The 16369-nt window shown below is 31.9% G+C and overlaps 3 protein-coding genes across 5 annotated transcripts; 1 reads left to right on the top strand and 2 right to left on the bottom strand.

The window, feature by feature from the left end:
- Positions 1–1733: 1733 nt before the first annotated feature.
- LOC123230374 (light-regulated protein, chloroplastic-like) lies at positions 1734–2692 on the top strand. The gene is made up of 3 exons (XM_044656564.1): positions 1734–2015; positions 2249–2407; positions 2499–2692. The coding sequence occupies exons 1-3, from the start codon at positions 1846–1848 to the stop codon at positions 2572–2574; spliced, it is 405 nt and encodes a 134-aa protein (XP_044512499.1). The 5' UTR covers positions 1734–1845; the 3' UTR covers positions 2575–2692.
- Positions 2693–2744: 52 nt separating this feature from the next.
- On the bottom strand, positions 2745–4739 carry LOC123230373. 2 transcript variants are annotated; one of them, XM_044656562.1, is made up of 6 exons: positions 4252–4738; positions 4006–4173; positions 3664–3774; positions 3484–3576; positions 3288–3394; positions 2745–3114 (listed from the first exon to the last, which is right to left on the bottom strand). In XM_044656562.1, the coding sequence occupies exons 1-6, from the start codon at positions 4335–4337 to the stop codon at positions 2978–2980; spliced, it is 702 nt and encodes a 233-aa protein (XP_044512497.1). In that variant the 5' UTR covers positions 4338–4738; the 3' UTR covers positions 2745–2977. The 2 variants fall into 2 exon arrangements, with proteins under 2 accessions (XP_044512497.1, XP_044512498.1); XM_044656563.1 differs by lacking the exon at positions 3664–3774 and having other exon boundaries at positions 4252–4739.
- A 1120-nt stretch (positions 4740–5859) lies between these two features.
- Positions 5860–16289, bottom strand: LOC123193411 (E3 ubiquitin-protein ligase DIS1-like). 2 transcript variants are annotated; one of them, XM_044606394.1, is made up of 5 exons: positions 16265–16289; positions 9408–9483; positions 8278–8505; positions 6815–7201; positions 5860–6394 (listed from the first exon to the last, which is right to left on the bottom strand). In XM_044606394.1, exons 3-5 carry the CDS (start codon positions 8488–8490, stop codon positions 6074–6076), a joined length of 921 nt encoding a protein of 306 aa, XP_044462329.1. In that variant the 5' UTR covers positions 8491–8505; positions 9408–9483; positions 16265–16289; the 3' UTR covers positions 5860–6073. The 2 variants fall into 2 exon arrangements, with proteins under 2 accessions (XP_044462329.1, XP_044462328.1); XM_044606393.1 differs by lacking the exon at positions 16265–16289 and adding an exon at positions 10419–10645.
- Between the last annotated feature and the right edge of the window lie 80 nt (positions 16290–16369).

Here is a 16369-nt window from a genome sequence, read left to right as displayed (position 1 = left end):
TTCTTTGAAAATTTTAATATTTTACCAGTTTTAACAGACAACTTTTTTCTTTATATATTAGCTTTATTTTTCTAATTGAAACCATAAGTTTTGCAAATAAAAAATTTAAAGAAAAAAAAAAAGCAGGCATATAAACCTTTTTGCCTTATTGAAACCATGGATTTGATTAGATTACACAACAAATGAACCCTAAACACTATCAAACCAAGGGTTTTGGCAAACTTACATGACCTACCCAAACAATAAACACTACAACAACATTCCATTTTCAAATTAAGAGTTGAAAAATGTTATCTTCAATTGAATAACACAATAAGTATGGATTCGATAACTTACGACTCGATGAAGATAAAGAGAATTGAAGCTAGAGAGACATGAAATTGAAGAGAATATGGAGATGAATAAAGATTCAAGAGCATCTCTAATAGTAAGAACAATTAACAATGGAGAAGTGTCATTTGGTGAGAAAACAAGTTGAATATATAGTTCTCGATTTTTGTCTTCAAATAGTGTTATTTAATATAACAATAGAACTATCAAACAATTAAAATGAATATCAAATTAGATAACAATGATGATATGTTGCTATTCGATTGAATTATTTTAATTATATTGTTTAAGATTGAATTCGAGTCAAGCCAAGCTCGAGCTCGGTTCGGTTTATATATAGTTGGCTCGAGTTCGACTGAGCTCAACTAAGGTCAGCTTGAATTTGGTTTAGCTCGTTTTTCGTTATCAAAACCACGTCGTTTTAATACATATTGATCAAAACGATATCGTTTTGTATCAAAAAATTTTATTAAAAAATCTAACGAGTAGCTCGAGCTCGAGTTCAAGCTCGGCTAACGCCGGCTCATTTCGGGCTTGACCGAGCCGAGCTCGAGCTAACTCGTTCGAATCCAGCCCTAGTATTGTTATACATAAATATTCCCATAAGGCATTAACTTTGATACATTTAGTCATTCCACCCACAAAAATGGAACTGTTTTCTCTCTACAATAACAGACTTTATAAATTGGGCTTGAATTATAAAAACAGAAACAATAAAATTTGTATATAACTTTTATACACGAACAATGATGTGTTATCATGTGAATAAATATTATTTTTATCTTTAATTTTTAACTATTTAATCATATGATAATACATTATTATTTACACATAAAATTATACATATAACATTACTCAAACCAAAATTGTTAGAAAATTTAGCTAGTACAGGCTCAGTCTTACCGACATTCCAGCTCCTACAGTAATAACAGTTATTGAATGTGGATTGAAATGGGGCATCTACACAAATAAAATTTCAGATTAAGCCTCAAACATAATCCAAACCCTTAAATATAAAATAGTCAAAAATGTTTTTATAAACTAGTCATACTGAAATTGCAATGACTATTGTTAGATTATATTAAAACTTATTTCAAATCATAAATACAAATTTTATGTATTTTATATAACAATAAAACTATATACACAAATAATGACATGTCATTATGTGATTGAATGATTTTGAATTACAGATAAAATAATATCTAATTATATAATAACATATTATTATTTTTATATAAATTTATACTTATTATTTATGCACATAATCCTACTCTCTATGTAGATAACATACTTTTTGCTTACATAAAATCAAATTTGGAAGTTTTCAATGATTTTTTGTAAGTCCAACCCCATGGGTCTCTATTAAGGGATACGCATTTCTTATCCATTCACCAAAAAATCTTTGCTACCTTATCTATTCAACACATGAATCAAGTTTGAGATATTAATGCTATAGGATTACATCTCTCAAAAATCTCAACAAAAAATCTTCATAGAACTCAAGGCATCAACATGCAGGCATCTTTGAGCTTTTCCCCATCATTTCTCTCCATTGTTACACCGTCCAAAACCTTGGCTTTGCCAGGCAGAGTCATGCCAAGACAGCAGACTTCCCTGTGTCCCTCCATCAAAGCAACTCCTGTGTCCGATTCTTCAACAGTTGACTATAGTTCCATGACCTCGTAAGTAAACATAATTATCATTAGCATAGTTAGGGATGGCAAAATCTGGTCGAGCGATTCTTGGGGACTGGCTCTGGCCCCAGCCTTGGCCCTTGTTTGGGCCGAGGAATCCCCAACTACCAGGGGTGGCATGGTTTTGACCTCCCGATGCTTGGTAACTTGGCCTTAAACTTATGTAGATAGCTTAAAAGGTGAGTACTACTTAAAGCTAAGATCAAGTTTATATATTTTAGTGTATTTCCCGCTGAGGCTTGCGAGACAATTGGAGGGGATGCATGTGATGCTGAAATGTATCCTGAGGTCAAGCTCAAACCTGAGATCCCGAGCAGCAAGGCGGAGACTAGTTCAGAGTCGATAGACAGAGACTATCTAGACTACAGCAGTCCAAAGACGTAAGATGCCTTGATCCCCTAAATGAGTTAACATCTTTAGTCTGCAACTAAACAATTTGAACAAGTATCTTTTGTTTGAAAATGGTTACAGTGTGTTTCCAGGAGAGGCTTGTGATGACCTTGGTGGAGAATTCTGCGAACCCAAGTATCAGGAAGGAGTTTACTAGAACAACTTATGGATGACTTAATAATTTCTTCTGTTTCTTATGTAAATAGCCATGGATTGGTAATGTGTGCTTATATGATGAACTAAGCTTTAAATTCAACTATGAAGTATTTGCAAAATAGCTTCTCGATCAAATTGAAAAAGCACATACCTCAAAGGAAATGGATCCAGTAGAGAAATTTAAGATCAAATAAGCGATGCAACAAGTTTTTGCACAACTGAATTAAGAGGATAATATTCCATGATAAACCAGAATTAAGTGCACAACTGAATCAAACAACAATCTTGCTATCACGATCCACTTCTCAGTCATTCCTTCAAAGCTAGATACTGAATAATGTGCTATTTACTATTTTGGATTTCAATCAAATAAACTAAAGCTCAAAACTGGCTTAGCAACATCACTATTCACCATCCTCTGTCACCTCTTCCAACATCAGATACTGAAGAGCTATAGAGTGCTTTGCAGTTCTCATCCACCCCACACTACCGCTCCCTGAATGGTCAATATTTTTCAAAAGAAATGATCCAAAGCCATCACCTTAATCACAAACACCCAATTAATCACATTGTAACAATCAAAGACGATTGATACATAGGAAAACACAAATGCAGAGGGAATCAATAATAACTATGAACTATCTTTCACAAACACAATAAACCATCAAGATAGAATCTAACTTAGACATAATATCCATTTATTCTATAACTGACCTTTGATTGTAAAGATGCTTGAGATCCATCTCTTATAAATAAATAGTAATCTTGGAGTGTTCCCATGGTGGGCATCAGACAACAGAAGCTTACAAGGTCCTTTTTCACTACAAATTGAATTCTAAAACACATGAAGTACTAATAATTGAAGAAAATTTACGGGGTTATATCAATTACCCAGAGAAAGATTACTTACTTTGCCTTTGTTATGGCATTGTGGCACAAAGCTAGCGTCCTCACCATAGCCAAGTCTCTACCCCGAGGATTAGCATATCTTTCTTGGCAAGTCCTATTAGTTTAACGAAACAGTAAAATGTAATGTGAAGTTGCCATTAGTTGAGCTCGATTCACACTGAGATAACTTAAAAAGAGAAACCTTTCGTGAAAGAAATCCCCAAAATCATCAACAATCACCGCAGCAGGAAATATTTCATGCAGGTGAAATGCGGCAAAGTACTTCTTAATACCTTCGTCATCATCCAAATATCTTCAAGAAAATCAAAATGTTATAAAACAATCAAAATTTTCAACACAATAACAAATGCTACAAGCCCATGAGAGCTTAGACGGATGGTCAAGCTTGTGGTTGCTCTCAGCCCCCGAGAGGTGGCTCGCATGGCCAAAGGCCATTATTTCCTGCTTTTTAAAGATTGTAGGGATTTCTGGATTCTCAATAAATAAACAAAAGTAACAATATTTAGAGAAAGGTGATGCTTACTTCATATGGATACGCTTAAAGACATGGGAAGATGGATCAATGCCTTGAGAGAGAAAGGGGGGTTTAGTTTCAAGCCTGCGGCGGTTACATAAAAACATGACTTTGCCATTCCCAGTGCTCTCCGATGCGCAGTTGAATGCAAACTGGAACAGCAGCGACGTCTTCCCACTATAAGAACAGGCATAAAATGCATTGAATTAATAAGCGAAAATTGGGTATTAAAGAAACAATTTGAATTTGATTTACCAAGAATGGGGGCCTGAGAGAAGCATGATTGGGTCAGACTCAGACATGGTTGCGCTACTCCTACGCAAGAAGAACCTCTCCACCATCGTCCTATTGTTGTTTTCCAAGGACACTTTCCCTGAACAATCAAACTATTTGCACATAAAAATCCTTACTAAAAAACTTCTTCCGGAAGGTTTTTCATTTTGGTGGTGGATGTGATAACCGAGGAACAATCAAACAAACTTAAATTATTGTCACTGGTTTGCTCCTCTTTATAACATTGTGTGAGTGTGAGAGGTGAGAAAAAATAGCGCTTGGATTTATCTCTTTGCTTCCATTCGAAGGTTTTGAGATGAGGTGAAGAGTTTAAAAAACAAACAGAAAGATGATAGAAATTTTCTGGGTTCTATGACTCAACGAGGCTGGACGAGTTACGTCCATCGAGATTGATTCATGAGCCAATTGATCTTAAATTTTACATATTGATTTATGACGAGTGAAGATCTGGCAGCAAAGGGTACATACCGAGATATATATAAATCGGATCGGGTTTAAATAATTTTTTGTTTGATTTTAGTTTTAATAAAAAATAGTTTGATTTGAATTCGTCGATCTAATATTAAAGATAGCTCAAATTCGATTTGAATTTGACTCAAATTTATTGTTTAAATTTATGGCTCAGTTCGTGATTTAAATTTGTGATTTATTGACAAAATAATATCATTTAATAATTATTTAACATAATTTAAATTAAACCACGAGTCAAATTTAAATCAAATCAAACCATCCATTTATCTCACGAGTCAAACTAATTTGAACTTTTTTTAACTAACAAGTCAAACCTCTTAACTCAATTTTAAAACAAGTCAAATATTTTAACTCAAACTTGATTCATATTTGAAATAATCGAATTCCAATTAAATCAAATCAAATCTAACCGAGCAAGCTTTTGAATTTGAACTAGCTCGGTTCGGATCTAATACTAAGCCAAGTTTGGTTAAAATTTTCAAACTAAATGGAAAATTTTAATTTGATAAAATCTAAAATTAAAAAACAACCATTTTATAATCTAATCCGAATCAAATAGATCTAAAAATGATGATTTAATCTAGTTTGAATTAGGGTTTGAACTTCCTATAAAAACAAAAAAATGGGTTCTAATTATGTGGAACGGGAATAGAAAGAATAATGAAAACAAAATAGAATATGGTAATTTGAAGTAGCCCAAGATAGATATTTAAATACAAGGAAATGCTTTTAAATTAAAATGCTCAAAAGTTTTTCCTTATGATCAAGAGCCAATCAGACAAAATTTTCAATGAACTTGTGGGCAATCACCATTGCATGGCAAATAACATATAAAAGAAATAATGCTGCTTCTTTCCCTGACCAGAGATGCTAAGAAAGCATATTTCATTTTTATGTTAAGAAAATTTGGAACACCAAGATCCTGAATGAGAACAAAGTTGGAAATTGAAAGAAAGACAAATCTCTCAGATTCCCATTTCTGCCTGCTTTTGCTTAAGGGGCAAACGTCTCTTTGGTGTAATTATATATGCTAAATAGATGTATTGTATATATACATCTCATTATTGGATTTGAAACCAATAGACTGATTGATCTCAGTGGTCTTAAAAGGGCCTCAATTGTGTATAAATAATACAATTGCAGTCATAGAAGTCATGTATTCAGCGAAGTGACAAGCAAAGAGAGTTTGCTTTTTACAATTCAAAATATACATGACCACAAGACTCACCTACTCTTCAGACAAATGACAAAATCTACCATCTACGATAGGCATATAATGTGATTAGAAGCTGCGAGGAGCAATTTTCATTGCTCACTGCTCTTTCCAAATTCTTCCAGTCACTCTAAGTTTCAATTCTTTTCGGTCACCACCTGAGAAGAATAGAGCCATGTTTCTTTGGATAATGAGACCATCGAAACTGTCACGCACCTTTTTGTGGCTGTCCCTTATGCTTCTAGGCACTCCTTGCCATATCATCTTCCTCCCATTACCACCAACTTCAAGACTGTAGCTGTAGTTTTTGGCCTCATTATCATCACCCATAAACCGCAGGAATGCTATGTAAACAGGAGCCACACCAAGCTGGAAGGCTTCAAAATGCAGACAGAAGTACTGACCAAAGCAACTGAAAACCTTAAAAGAGAAAGAAGAAAAGATAACAAGTTCAGTCACATACTTGAAAATTTTGAGAGAAATTTAATCTGTGAAACTCAATCCTAGAAATTAGCTGTCATTTAATCATGCAAGGAGTACAATTGCCACTCCATAACAGAGGATAAAAGCTAGTAAGAATCTAGTGCAAAGCCAACATTGCCCCTTAGATACCTCTTTCATTTATAGCTATTTCAACTCATCAAGCTCATTGGTGAAAGGTACAGGAGGTTAGAATAGCAAACAGAAGTGTCATATTTTTGCTGATAATCAACATAACAACTCCGTTCTTAACAGGAGCCAGTATTAACACAGATTGGATTTACATACATCAAACTAAGTACCTGTCATAGCCAGTATTAATAACAGTTGGATTTACATACGGCAAAAAGTGCAACATACCGTTAGCATCCATGTGGCATTCTCAACCTCATGAGGATTTGCTTTGACATAACGATGGTTAAAAGTACTGCCACTGTGCATGTCAACTTTGTGATCATCTTTCAAATGGGCAACCAAATAAGGAATATCACCCACGACTGTACATTCTGATCCCGCATAAGGACAGTTATATGGCCTAAAGACACACTGGGATTCATGTTTCAGCTTGCTGTAATATGGATATATGCCTATGCACCCATAGCTCTGATATTTACATGGAAGCTCAAGAGATGCAGCCACCTTCTCTAGTGCAAGACATCTAATGTTGCCAAGTTCATGCCTGCAAGTGGGGCATCGATTGTGCACCCTGGGCTTACAACCAGAACACAAGGTGTGCCCATTTGAACACTGCAAATAAAAGTAACACAAACACAGAGAAAACAAACATTTAGTTGTAACTAAACTTTCACCTGAAATCAATATCTTAACACAAGTAAAATGATCAAAATTACCGAAAATAAAGCTTCACTCAGCAAACTAATGTATTTCTTACATTCAAGTTTACTTGAAATCATCCAACTTCATACTATATCCATTTCCTTCCAGTTCATATCTCTATTTTACCATGATGCTCGACTTGTAATATAACTTCTTATATTTGCCCAGACAAAATTAATTAAAAACAAAAAACCTTTAAGGGACTTCTAGGGTAAGTATTCATTCTTGAAGTCATAGAAACTGAAAGTACTATTCACAGGATGCGTCAGTTGTAGTCATCATTGTCATGGCAACCAAATGCAAAAATGGCATGCTTGACAGACTGCTAAGCTACAATAGGTAAATTACAAAGACACATCAAACAAAACAGGAGAATATAAAATGATGAAAAAGGGAAGTAAGTGTCGCATCAAAAGAAACGTACTGTAAGTAGTAATAATGCAATACTGCCTACAAAATATGATGAAAATGTTTTACTTGAAACAATGTTGACCCAAACCAACATTACCATTTACCAAACACCAACCATGTTTAGGAGCTTCATAAAATAGGATGGCTTTCAATCAAATGAAATTCATAAAGTACTTCAAAAATAAGAAAGAAGTGTTAGAGAGTTTGATTCATCTAGATTGATGCACCAACTTGATAAATATTTTGATGGGATAATCTTAACAAGGTAAGTACTAGAATCTTATCAAAAGAAAGATCACATGGAAAAAAGTGATGTGATGACGAGGAGAACTACATAAAAAACATATTCACTCAAACCAATGTTAGCATTTATCAAACACCAAGCTTGTGTTATTAGATTGCTGAATACGAGTGATGTTAAGTAATTCAATAAAAGTTCATTTAGATTGATCCACCAATATAATAAAATATTGTGATGGGATCTGCATAAACTTGCTCTAGCACCAAAAGTTAAGTATAGTATTCACAATATATAAGAAATTAATCATCAAAAATAAAATTTGAAATTAACAAACCTGATGAATTGGTGGGTACATGGCATTTAAGCATACAGGACATTCTAAGAGTTCACGAACACTACTAGACACGGTCAAATTAGGTTTAAGAGCAGTTTGAGTTGGATCATTCACAGAAGGCTCACTGATATCCATCATATCCTCACTTTGAGGAGGATCAATAACCTCAGGTTTGTTACGTAGATCATCATAAAACGGATTCCCAGATGCCATGCTTGTACAGCCAGTCTGTGAAAATTGCAATTTCCAGTTGTATAAAATTAAACTACTAGAGAGATGATATAATCAAATTATGAAAGTATTTATCCCTTTCAGAAAACTCAAAAATAAATAAATAATCCTATGATATAAAAACTCCAATTACATCAGCAAGTCAAATCAACCCATAGCCAAACTAACTATTGAAAATCTCCATCAGCTAAATATAACTCTTTTTTTTTTTTAATTTCTTCAGCCTTGTATGACATATCAATAGTTTTGGAGAATTAGTTTTCAAAGTTCCAAAACATAATGAATGCTAATCTCCCAACCCTTTGATGCTATTAATTTACATAAGCAAAACCCAACCATCTACTTGTATCAATAACAAATATAAAAGTTTCTTTTTCTTCTGACAATATATTCAAAAATTGTTGCAATATTAACTAGAATCTGAAATCGTATAAGTTTTAATTTTAAATACTCAAATATATGGATGAGAAAACATTTTTCTTTCTAACTAGTTAATTTGAATGAACTAAAGCAAATTGAAAGAAAATATGTATGCAGTGTTTCTCAACTAACTTTGGAATTGAAGGACCACATATATTTTTCCGCAAAAAATGTATAGTTCAGTTTAAATGTAATAAATATATATTTGACCAGTGACAGATGAAACAAAGAAAAGTACTTAAACAATATCCTTCAGCATTTGTTAGCTTGGTCTATTTCTTTCCTTAAACTGGTACAAAAAATCTAGTACCACTTACAAAAACTATTTCTCAAACTTAAATTTGCTCATCTGGATTCTTAACTTTTTTTCTATTTGAACAATATATACCAGACAAGCCCTACTAAGTAATTTTTGAATCAGAGAAACCAACTAGCTCACACTGATAATCCACTTATTTTTATCTGCAGGGAATTCTCACCTAAAAATTTCTTTTTCCAGCAGCTCTTCTAGTCGTTTTCTTTGTATGTACAAAGGTCAAGTTTGGACTCCCCAGCCTAAAAAGAAATTCAAACGCAATCAGGCATTTCTCAATGTGAACAGGTGGATCAACTCCTTGACCCACATCATTAAATATAAATAGAACAAAGAGAACTTAAAACCTCCACAGACATCTTATTTAAAAAAAAAAAAAAATTATTATCTTTCTTTCTCATAAACAATATAGAAGAGAAAAACAAAAAATACAAATTCAATAGGCATGTTAGAAACCACAAACTTCATGACAAGTTAAATGCACCAAAGGCATAAACATAAGTTCTTTCATATTAGCAAAATTCTCAACAAGAGAACCAAATTGAAGAAATCAATTAAGGGAAAAGTAACAGCAGCCAATGTACTCTATTGTGGAAAATTTAAGTTACCACATCTCTTAATCTTTAACATCAATATGGCTGTAATGAACAAAAGACCTATAGGTAGAATCACACATTTCTGTCTGAGACAAAATCTTTTGTTTCAGATAATAAATATTAAAGAAAAACTTCAGTATCGTCCAAATGAAAAAATTACCCATTTCACATATTTTTATCACTCAAGAAACTAAAATACTGCTTAGTTTTTCCACACTGCAAAAAACTCGTTTCGTTTTCTTCTCTTTTTTTTTTTTTTACAATTTCTAATTGGACATCAAACTTCAGCATATGAGTATGATAACTTTTCGACAAACTTAACCGGATCATCCAAAAACCAGTCCATTCACTTAAGATTGTTGATAATTCACCAAAGTACAACATAAATATTACAGAAAGCGTACAATAAATGGTACTAGAAAGGACATTTAAGAATTCATATTCAAAAAACCTAAAAATCTGAAGCAGATCTGGAACATTCTGAAAACAAACTTGAAATCGAAAGGGAATTTTCCCATTACATCATCCAGGAACAATGAAAAGAAAGCCATATAGAAAACGATGAGAAATGAGAGATTTACCTTCTGAAAAAGAAATGATTTTGAATCAAAACAGCATTGTTGGAGAACCCTAACTCGGAGAGATTGGGTTTGGTGAGTGGGCGACAACTATTAATACCAAGTCCGCGTAAAAGGACAACGACGGAAGAATTTCAAATTAAAGCCGTTGAGAGACAAATTTCCTCGAGAAAATACAAAAGGAAAGAGTTCATTTCAAGTAAATACGCGGACCCTCTGCTCTGTTTTCCCTTTTTTTTTTTTTTAAATGGGGAAATTGTCCAAGTTGTTGGAATTTTGAATTTTGAATGTCATTTTTGAAACGTAGCTTTAACTGTCGTTTTAAATTTCATGATATTTATTTGTATACAAAATTAGGATAATTAATAAAATAAATATTTGTAAAAGGTGAAAACAAAATAAATAATATTATAAGTATAATTTTATATATAAATAACGATATGTTATTATATAATTAGATAATTAAAAATAAAATAATATTTAATTATATAATTATATATCATTATTTATGTATAAAATTATACATAAATTTTTTTTAAAAACAAAATAGCCAACTACTAAGATTATAACCTTTGGCCCATGTATTAAAGTTTGACCAAATTACTTTTATATAACATGAACTTCGACTCATTTTGACATGTTTGTAAAGATGTAGAATTGGGCAAAAAGCACACAAGAGTCCAAGTAGGTGGGAGCCGGGATTAGACTCAAGCTCTAGGAAAATGGACCATAGGGTTGAGCCTTAAGACCAATGATATAGGGTTTGGTCCTTGGGAAAGTTTAGTGTATTTTTAAAATGATATTTATTAATTTTAAAAAACTCGAATATCTATCAATTACCTAATTTCTATTAAAATCTTTTATTAGTTATAAAGGTAAAAACTAAATTTAACTAATTATATTTAAAAAAATAAAATTTTATTCTTTCTTCTTATTTTAGTTTTAAAATCTAACAATTTCATTTTAACTTCATATTTTCTAATTTTGAAATGTGATTTTTTCCCTTCAAAATCTAGGGTTTCATCTGTTTAAGTTTTATGTTTTTACAACTGTCCCTTCAAATTTATTGAAAATTTTGTTTCACCCCCAATGTTAGCACATCTTCTTCTCTCTTTAGCCACTTTCTCTATCTGAGACTATCGTAGACATCATTCCCACTTTCTCTTCAGTGATTGGGCTCAGTCTTTGGTGCAAATCACGATGCAACATACTTGTTGTTTTATTGCAACTTTTCAATATGCTATTTTATAGGGTTGGTGTAGGCAAAAGAGAGGTTAAAAACACTAAAAATAGAGAGAAATGTGATTCTTGGTGAAGACAATGTCTTTGTCGCAATGCAAAACAGACGAGGAAGAGAGGCCCAATGATGACAAAACAGATCTATTACATTGTGATTTGCACTAAAGGTTGAGCCCAATCGTCGAATAGAAAGTAGGACTGATGTCTGTAATGATGAAACATGATGGTTTGAGATAGAAAATAATAAAAATTATTAATTTTCAAAATTAAAATTAAAAAAGAGTATAAAAATTTATTTATTTTTAAATATTATTAGTTAAATAACCTTGTTACCCTTATAACTAATAAAAAATTTTAATTTAAAATACACTAAATCTTAGGTGGGAATAAGTCCTTTAACCTAAAACAAAATAAAAAAAACCCCAACTCATGAGATCAGATAAACATGTTTTCAATGGAGTGTTGCCAAACATGTGTAGCTCATGAGATCATGTCCCACATGCGCACAGCTTCAAGATCTAGTCCCTCGTGTAACATAACGCTTTCACCCTCTATTAGAAAACAAGCATTCAAACATAACTAGCTCATCTCATGCTAAATCTTTGGATATGTTTTCATGGAATTCATGTCTATACTCAAGCCACCACTAATCTAATCTCATGGCTTGTACAATGTTTTACTTCATTCTTATGATTAAGCCACCATTTCTTGCTTCCTTATATGTCCATCTCTTGTGCCCTTATTGAATAGATATTTAATTTTTTCAAAAACAATGCAACATAAACCATAAATCCAAGCGGGATTCGTTATATATATATACAACATGATAATTTTTATACAAATAATATTATATGTATTCACTTTGAATACGTAAATCAATATATATTCATGTGTATATCTACGTAATTAGATGTTATTTTATCTTTAATTTAAAATTATTTAATTATATGATAATACACAATAAATATATATCCAAAATAGGAATATATAATTTTTATTATTTCAAATTTGTTAAAAATCACCTATCTTTATTCTCAATTTAATTGTAAAATTGTGTCTCGATATCTATACAAAACACAAACAATTATAGGTTTAAACGTATATAATAAATAAAATTAAATTTAAACTAAACTTGTTTGGATTTAATCATAAACTCAAATAGAAAAAACTCGAAAAGGGTTCATTAAATACAAATCTGAGCCAGAGTGGGAGCCTGAGCTATAGAGTCAAACGGCTCGCTTGGCTTGGGAGCTCATTTTTAATGTTGTACCACGTTTTTGTTTCAATCAAGACGAAAGGAGAAAATGGATTCAGCCACCCTAATACTAGCTATGTATTTTTTTAATTAATAACTTAAAATTTGAAAAAAAACAATATGGCGGAGCAGACTTGTTTAATATTCCAAGAATGTAAAGTTTTATGTTTAATAGCTCCAAGTTCCAACAAGTAAATCACACGATTATTAATGTCTGATGAAACAATTTACATATTTTTAATTGGCCAAAGGACGATTTCCCACTGAAGGGATAGTCTAATCATAAATTTCTACCTACCAATTTTTTAAAATTTAAATACCTATTTATAATTAAATTTTTATTAAAAATTTTAATTAAAGTTATAAGTAAAATCATTATTTATTAAAAAATTAAAATTTTACCATATTTTTTTCCTATATTTAAAAGATTACATTTTTCTTTGATCTAAAATTTAAAAAGTGACAAAAACCCTCTTAAGGTTTGTCTCTCTTTCTCCAATATTGATTTCTTCTTCTTCAATCATTTGTCATTCTCTCTCTTCCTTATCCCTCCTCTAGGCTCTCTCCCTTACCTCTTCAACCGTCTTCGATTGGAGACGATGACACTCAGACAAAGATGAATGGTCTTCATCTGAGATAGTCTTTGTCTCAAACAAAGATATATCGTCTTCATCTCCCATCAAAGGTAGTCAGAGAGACAAGGGAGATAGACTGGAGTAAGAGATAAGGGAGGAGGAAGGACAATTGATGGCCAAAGAAGGAGAAATTGACACCGAAGGAAGATGAATAAACCCTGGGGGGCTTTTTGGCACTTTTTAAACTTTGGGTTAAAAAAATGTAAGTTTTTAAATATGAAGAAGAAAAAATATGATAAAACTTTAATTTTTTTTTTTTATAAATAAAGGTTTTATCTCTAACTCTAACTGAAAATTTTAACATAAATTTGATTATGAGTGGGTGTTTAGGTTTTTAAAAGTTGGAGGGTAAAAATTTGGGATTTCACTATACCTTGGGTGGGAATAAGTCTTTTGGCCTTTTTAATTTATTACCGTATGTTAAATAGTTTGAGTTTCTTAAGTAATTCAGCTAGACTTGGGTTAGTGAGCTCAACTGAATTGAACTCGAACAATTTGCCCAATGTTAAACTCAGACTCAATCATGCATTTTTCAAGCTCATAAAACCCAAACTCAAGTTTAAGTTCAATATTTTACTAATTGAGTTAAATTAAAATTTAATTCGATTTAAATCTAATTTTAATATTATACCCACTAAAATATTTGTACCCAAGAGGTCAAAAAGTTTCGAAATTGCAAAATCTCATTTACTTATATATAGGATTATGCACGAAGCGTGCTGTACAACGATATCCTATTTCCTAAAATATATGATTATCCAAATATTGAAATTAGATAAAAACTATGGATAACTCTCAAGTCCCAACCCAAAATAAGGCACGATCGTGCATTGACCATGCACAGTCATGCATGTGCCATGGTAAAATCATAAAATCAATTATCCATAATTTTTTCCACACCCATTTACTTTAGAATTATTTCATTTTGGTTCTTAAAATATAAACATATGTTTTTAGTCCAAAACATCTTCCGAGACTCGTAATTGACTTCTAAATATTAGACTCAATTTACCTCAAATAATCTAATATCTTAAAAGTTTGATCAACTTTTATTATATATGATTCATATATTTTTTATTAAGTTAATAGCGACTGAATTTATGTCGAATCTATATTTTGACATTCATTTATACACAATCTAAAATTGACCTTTAACAAAAAGATCATAGTTATCTAATTAACGAAGTATTATTGATAGACTATTAATTTATCAACAATATTATTATTATATAATATCTCTTCGAAATTGTACCTTAGTGGACTATCGATACGCATTAGCAACAATATTGGACTAAGAAATGATTCCATCTTTTCATATGATCAGTTAAAATAACATATCACTAAAACTAATTCTTATTAGACAAGTCTCACTAGGAAGTAGAGTTGGAGCATAGTGCGGATGGAATATTTTTTTGTTTTTATCCATATTTTTAACATTTCAACTTTAGGTCATTATCTTATGCATCGGCAAATATAGAAAATGGTTAAAAATGAAGATGTACACTGGAAAAAAGAACCATTAAAATTAAAATTCTTATATTAGTGTCATTCCACTCAACTCAAGATAACCATGTTTGCCAAAATTAATAGGCCAAAGGACTATTTCCCATCAAGGTATGTTGTATTCTCAAGTTTTTCTCTTTTAACTTTGATAATCTTAAATATCCACCCATGAACAGTTAAAATTAACAGTAATAAGAGTAAAATTATCATTTTTTCTATAATATTAAAAATAAACTAAAATATAGTCTCTTGTTACCCCCCTAAACTTTAAAAACTAAAAGTTTCTCTAACTTAAGTTTTAAAAAATGACAGTTTTACCTTAGGGTTTTGTTTTGAAATCTTCGACTTCATTGCTAGCAACCTCTCCCTCCCGAAGCATCCTCTCCCTTCGACAATTTCTCTCCTCCCATTTGGACATCCGATTGACTTTGGAGGAGCCGTGGAAGATGAAGACGACAGAGGCGAAGAACTTCGTCTTCCCGACAAAGTTCTTTGTTTTTCACTGCTCCTTCGATGCTGATCGGACATCCAAATGGGAGAAGAGAGATCTTCAGAGAGAGAGGTTATCGGCAATGGAGCCGGAAATGACATCGGAGATTTCAAAACGAAACCTTAGAGTAAAACTGTCATTTTTTAAAACTTAGGCTGAGAGAAACTTTTAATTTTTAAAGTTTAAAGGGGCAAAAAGAGATAAAATTTTAAAGAGTTGAGATGCCATTAATTTTAACTATTTATAGATAGGTAAATATTTAAGATTATCAAAGTTAAAAGGGGAGAAACTTGTCCTTTGGCCAAATTAATACTCTTATGGAAATTAAAACATGATCGAATTGGTATACCCGAAATCTGATCTAAGCAGATTTGATGATGATGTGATGCCTCTTGATTAGAATTCCATGACACAATTTGCTTTTTGATATATTGCAATATTCTGCATTTATTTTCTTTTGTAAAATTGAAGTACAAAGGACAAAAGAGAAGAGAGTTTTGATTTTTTTCGTTTTTTGCGTAATTTTGCACTATAACATTAAGGCTTCAAATATTATTATCTAATCATATCTCGTAATAATAATTTTCGAATCTTAAAGATACAGGCATGTTTCTAATTTTAGAATTGAAGTAGAAAATTATTTTCTCCGATTTGTCATTTGATTCATTCAAAGAAGAAACAAAGATTCTAACTTGAAAAGAAAAGAAGAGAAGAGGTAGGTTCATACCTATCGACCAAGAAGGTGATGTTACTCACATCGGATGATTCGCTCGGTGGTTGGTTGAAGATGGGTTGCTTTGGCTAGTTGGGGGCTAGCGAGTGCCATATGCTC

This window comes from Mangifera indica, chromosome 12, assembly GCF_011075055.1.
Source record: "Mangifera indica cultivar Alphonso chromosome 12, CATAS_Mindica_2.1, whole genome shotgun sequence".
Classification (NCBI taxonomy): domain Eukaryota; kingdom Viridiplantae; phylum Streptophyta; class Magnoliopsida; order Sapindales; family Anacardiaceae; genus Mangifera; species Mangifera indica.
The sequence above is the reverse complement of the archived record's forward strand: the minus strand, read 5'-3'. Positions and strand labels throughout refer to the sequence as shown.

Excerpts from the sequence above, each read along its gene's own strand:
- LOC123230374 (XM_044656564.1), top strand. The coding sequence starts at position 1,846 with ATGCAGGCATCTTTGAGCTTTTCCCCATCATTTCTCTCCATTGTTACA. Across the intron at positions 2,016-2,248 it reads GACTATAGTTCCATGACCTC|TGTATTTCCCGCTGAGGCTT; the intron begins GTAAGTAAACAT and ends TATATATTTTAG. Across the intron at positions 2,408-2,498 it reads GACTACAGCAGTCCAAAGAC|TGTGTTTCCAGGAGAGGCTT; the intron begins GTAAGATGCCTT and ends AAATGGTTACAG.
- LOC123230373 (XM_044656562.1), bottom strand. The coding sequence starts at position 4,337 with ATGGTGGAGAGGTTCTTCTTGCGTAGGAGTAGCGCAACCATGTCTGAG. Across the intron at positions 3,577-3,663 it reads GGGGATTTCTTTCACGAAAG|GACTTGCCAAGAAAGATATG; the intron begins GTTTCTCTTTTT and ends TTAAACTAATAG. Across the intron at positions 3,115-3,287 it reads AAGCATCTTTACAATCAAAG|GTGATGGCTTTGGATCATTT; the intron begins GTCAGTTATAGA and ends TTTGTGATTAAG.
- LOC123193411 (XM_044606394.1), bottom strand. The coding sequence starts at position 8,490 with ATGGCATCTGGGAATCCGTTTTATGATGATCTACGTAACAAACCTGAG. Across the intron at positions 7,202-8,277 it reads TGTACCCACCAATTCATCAG|TGTTCAAATGGGCACACCTT; the intron begins GTTTGTTAATTT and ends TTTTATTTGCAG. Across the intron at positions 6,395-6,814 it reads ATGCCACATGGATGCTAACG|GTTTTCAGTTGCTTTGGTCA; the intron begins GTATGTTGCACT and ends TTCTCTTTTAAG.